General features: G+C 40.7%; 1 protein-coding gene across 1 annotated transcript; it reads left to right on the top strand.

Moving 5' to 3' along the window:
* Positions 1-2,422: 2,422 nt before the first annotated feature.
* LOC139766787 (cuticle protein CP1499-like) lies at positions 2,423-3,612 on the top strand. The gene is made up of 2 exons (XM_071695706.1): positions 2,423-2,469; positions 2,906-3,612. Exons 1-2 carry the CDS (start codon positions 2,458-2,460, stop codon positions 3,542-3,544), a joined length of 651 nt encoding a protein of 216 aa, XP_071551807.1. The 5' UTR covers positions 2,423-2,457; the 3' UTR covers positions 3,545-3,612.
* The last annotated feature ends 804 nt before the right edge of the window (positions 3,613-4,416 follow it).

The following is a 4,416-nucleotide window of genomic DNA, read 5'->3' as shown; positions in this document are numbered from 1 at the left end:
GGATTGTTATTACATCTGTGGCGAGGTGGCGATGGGAATAAATAAAGGCAGACTATGAATCATGTACATGTGTATATATGTATATGTCTGTGTGTGTATATATATATATACGTTGAGATGTATAGGTATGTATATTTGCGTGTGTGGACGTGTATGTATATACATGTGCATGTGGGTGGGTTGGGCCATTCTTTCGTCTTTCTCCTTGCGCTACCTCGCTAACGCGCGAGACAGCAACAAAGCAAAATGAAATAAAAAGATAAATGAATATATATATATATATATATATATATATATATATATATATATATATATATATATATATATATATATATATTGCACTTTCGTGTAATAATGACATCATCAGGGGAGACACATGAGAGAGATATAACAGTCAGTTGATATACAACTTCGCCTGCAAACAGTAACACTACAAGCGAGATGACAACTTCGACAAGGGGATATCACTGCCAAACAGGAACTAGGGCAGGTTTGTATAACCTCTCGTCCAACAGGAGTCAACCTTACCCTGCTTCCGTGTGGAGCACAGCCTAGAAGCTGTAGTAGCCCGATAAAGCGAGTCTTAAAGTTAAATAACAATAATAATGATTATAATGATAATAAGCATAACAATAATAATCAACGATAATCAATAATGATAATAATAATGATAATGATAATATCATTAGTAATAATAATAATAATAATAATAATAATAATAATAATAATAATAATAATAATAATAATAATAATAATAATAATAATAATAATAACTAATATCTAAACGTATTTGTGTGTGTGTGAGTGTGTATGTGTGTGTAAAGTCTGTCAAAAACTAATGAACATTTTCAAATATTTTTAGTGGCTCAAGATAGTGCTTAAGATCGTACACGCCCTCACTGCATTATATACAGTCCTTAAAGATAGTTAAGGATGGTTATTTGGGCCTTATGCTCATCGAAAGTCGGGATGATTTAAGGCCGTCAACATCAGGTTACCATAACCAATCGAAAAACTTGAACACCTTCCTCAGATGTGACCATAACCACCCGCACTGTATATATGGGTAGTGTGCGCGAGGTGTGTTGCAGTTTATGTAAGAGATGACTACTGCTGACTCGCCTTGGGAGGAGGGAAGCGTCTGTGTGTGTGTGTGTGTGGGTGTCTCTTTGGGAGTGGGTTGGTGAAGAGGAGGAGGAGGTGGAGGAGGAGGAGGATCATCGCCGTTTTCTTTCTAATGTCAACTAGAGCAGACGTGGCGTTCTGTGGGTGATTGCCAGTCATTGTTTTTTAGACATCTACAATTTGGGATAATGGTCATCTATATCCGTTCCTGCCACAAATCACAGTGACGTCTTGTATGATAGAGCTTACTGGATAATTTCTGTGAGCCACATTCAACTTGAGGTTCCCATTATCACAACCACAAAAGAAAACTTAAATTGATTTATAAAGATTCATATGATGTGCTCGATTTATGAAGACTCAAAGAGCATTTTCAAGTCATTTTTTTTTCTTTGTTTTTGCTTTAACAGCTGCTTTATTCCATGGGTTAACTTTTCATGATTTTAGATATATGCAAGAGTGGCTTTTCAACTTAAATGATCATTCGTAAATGAAACTATGAATAATGTGTATTGACTTGTAATACGTATTTCAATTACAGAAATGATCTTGTCCTGAACGCTTGAAATATACGTTCACCAGACATCAAATAATGTACATCATTCTACCTATTTACAATTTGCGACTGTGATCTATGATGCTGACTATAACCAAACTGAAGTGCCTGCATGTGTAATCCTTTCCTGAGGTAATAACTTACCTAATTGTGGAAACAATCTGGGATCACACGAGGTAACAACGCTGGACACGCTGTAATTCAACCCTTAAAACCCAGGAGGATGTGAAGAGGATTATGAACACCATCACATCTCAGAGTCACAGATAACTTCTTCACACTTGCCACTGTAACACACTAATGAAAGAAAACCTTAACCCAATCATAAGATAAAGAAAAAAAAACCTCGTATCATATTTTTCATAGAACGTTACAACGTGAAAAACCTCGTATCATATTTTTCATAGAACGTTGCAACGTGACAGAGTCAAAATCGAACATCTGCTCTCACTGAAGATGGATAATAAGAGTTCATCAAAGTTATACCCCACGATTTCTCTCTCTCTCTCTCTCTCTCTCTCTCTCTCTCTCTCTCTCTCTCTCTCTCTCTCTCTCTCTCTCTCTCTCTCTCTCTCTCTCTCATTCTCTCTCTCTCTCATTCTCTCTCTCTCTCTGTCGACCAGATGGCGGAAGCTGGTCTACCCATAGCGATTAACATACATACATCCATACCAGCAGCAGCACTGGGTGACCTTGCTTGACATTCGGGTATAAAGGGAAGCCACAGGTCCACACCCAGTATAGTAAGGTTCCCTACCCACACACAGCCGAACATCATGAGGGCTCTGGTAAATATCGCACTGTTGTTTCGCTTGAAGAAGTGTCTAGTGTTGTGCAATTTTATCATTTAATTTTTTTGTCATTTGCATCTTCTGTGGTACGATGCCAATGTGATTATTTGTGGAAAAAAGGAGAAGCCTCATCGTAAGTTCCTTTCTTTGTCTATGACTTTTAACAGCTTCATTGAACGAATGTGATATGAAGCATATTACAGACGTCCTGATGGTGTTAAATTTGTACCATTACATAACTGGAGTAGGCTTTCATTATACTTCGGTGTTCAAGACGTGTGTGTAAAGTGGCAGCTGCAGTATTTCCCCTCCCTCCCTTGGCATGTCGTCTGCTACACAATGGCTTAGATCTTAAAACATTTAGCGACTCCTCTGAACTGAGCGCTTGTGTATGTAATCAGTAAGAAACCCAAAAGTTATTTCCTTTCTTCAGGTTGTCTTGGCAGTGCTGGGTGTGTGTTCGGCCGCCCCCTTCGGGAAAATCCCTATGGGGGCTGAAGAGAGAGCGCAGTTCTTTAAAACGTTCCTCGCTGCTGAGGCTGCTGCTCCGTCACAGGCCAACACTGTACTCCAGCAGGCCCACAACCCTGCCCCTGCCCTGCACAAGTGGACCGGCCCCTTGGCTGCCACCGTCCCTGCCGGTATTGATGGCAAAGTCATCCCCGTGTCCTACACTAACGAGGTTGCTGCCGCCCGTAGTCAGTTCTTCAACACCTACCAAGCCCAGGTGGCTGCTACTGCCGTTGCCGCCCCCGAGACCGAGGCTCCCGTCCAACCCCAGCCCACTCCCCAGGCCGAAGCCCCTGTCCAACCCCAACTTACTTCCCAACCCGAGGCCCCTGTCGAACCCCAACCCGCTCCCAAGCCCGAAGCCCCTGTCGAACCCCAACCTCTTCCCGCCCCCGTAAGGCATAAATGGACCGGCCCACTCGCCGCCACCCTCCCCGCCGGCGTACCTGGATCTCCACCTCAGGTTCCCGACACTCCCGAGGTGGTGGCCGCCAAGCAGGCATTCTTCAGCACCTACCAGAAGCAGATTGAAGCAACAGCATCCGCGTCACCAACACCCTAGACGAACCCTACTGTCGTGGGATACGAAACCGTTATATAGAACATTGTTGACTTCTGTATTATGACAAAATCTCAACAAAATACGAGTTTTAATCGACCTCTTAGAACTTAGATGACGTTGCTGGGATAGAAAAAAAAAAAAAACACATGGGTTATTCAGTTGAGATCACCACTGTCTCTTATAGTACACACTGTAACCTGTACTCTGGCACGTATTACAGCGCCACACTGACTTCCACTAAAATGTTGATCGTTTGTGGTACATAAACCTTTCCAACTGCTTCGTCAGATCACGGCTACGTTTCTTACTACCTGGTACTGTATACAAGAGATAGCCATGGGCTCGACTGAACCAGGGTATGTGAAGCGACCATGGAAAGGTCAGTGGGACCTGGTTGTGGATAGGGAGCTGTAGTGTTGCTGGTGCATTACACATGACAGTTAAAGAATGGATGACAGCGAATGAGGTCTTTCTTCGTCTGTTCCTGGCGATACCTCGAAAACGCGGGAAACGGCAAACACGTATGAATGTATATTGTTATATACATAAATGAATATATATATAGATGAATATATATATATATATATATATATATATATATATATATATATATATATATATAAATGAATATATATATATATATATATGTATATATATATATATATATATATATATATATATATATATATATATATATATATATATATATATATATATATTCATTTATATTTCATTTATTATACGTAGTCCCCGTCTCCCGCGTTAGCGAGGTAGCTCAAGGAAAAAGACGAAAGAATGGCCCAACCCACCCACATGCACACACATAACGCCCACACACGCACATATGCATATACATTTCAAAGTATACATAC

The sequence above is a fragment of the Panulirus ornatus genome, chromosome 58 (assembly GCF_036320965.1).
Source record: "Panulirus ornatus isolate Po-2019 chromosome 58, ASM3632096v1, whole genome shotgun sequence".
Taxonomy (NCBI): Eukaryota; Metazoa; Arthropoda; class Malacostraca; order Decapoda; family Palinuridae; genus Panulirus; species Panulirus ornatus.
Note: the sequence above shows the minus strand (reverse complement) of the source record. Positions and strands in the feature narration are given on the sequence as shown.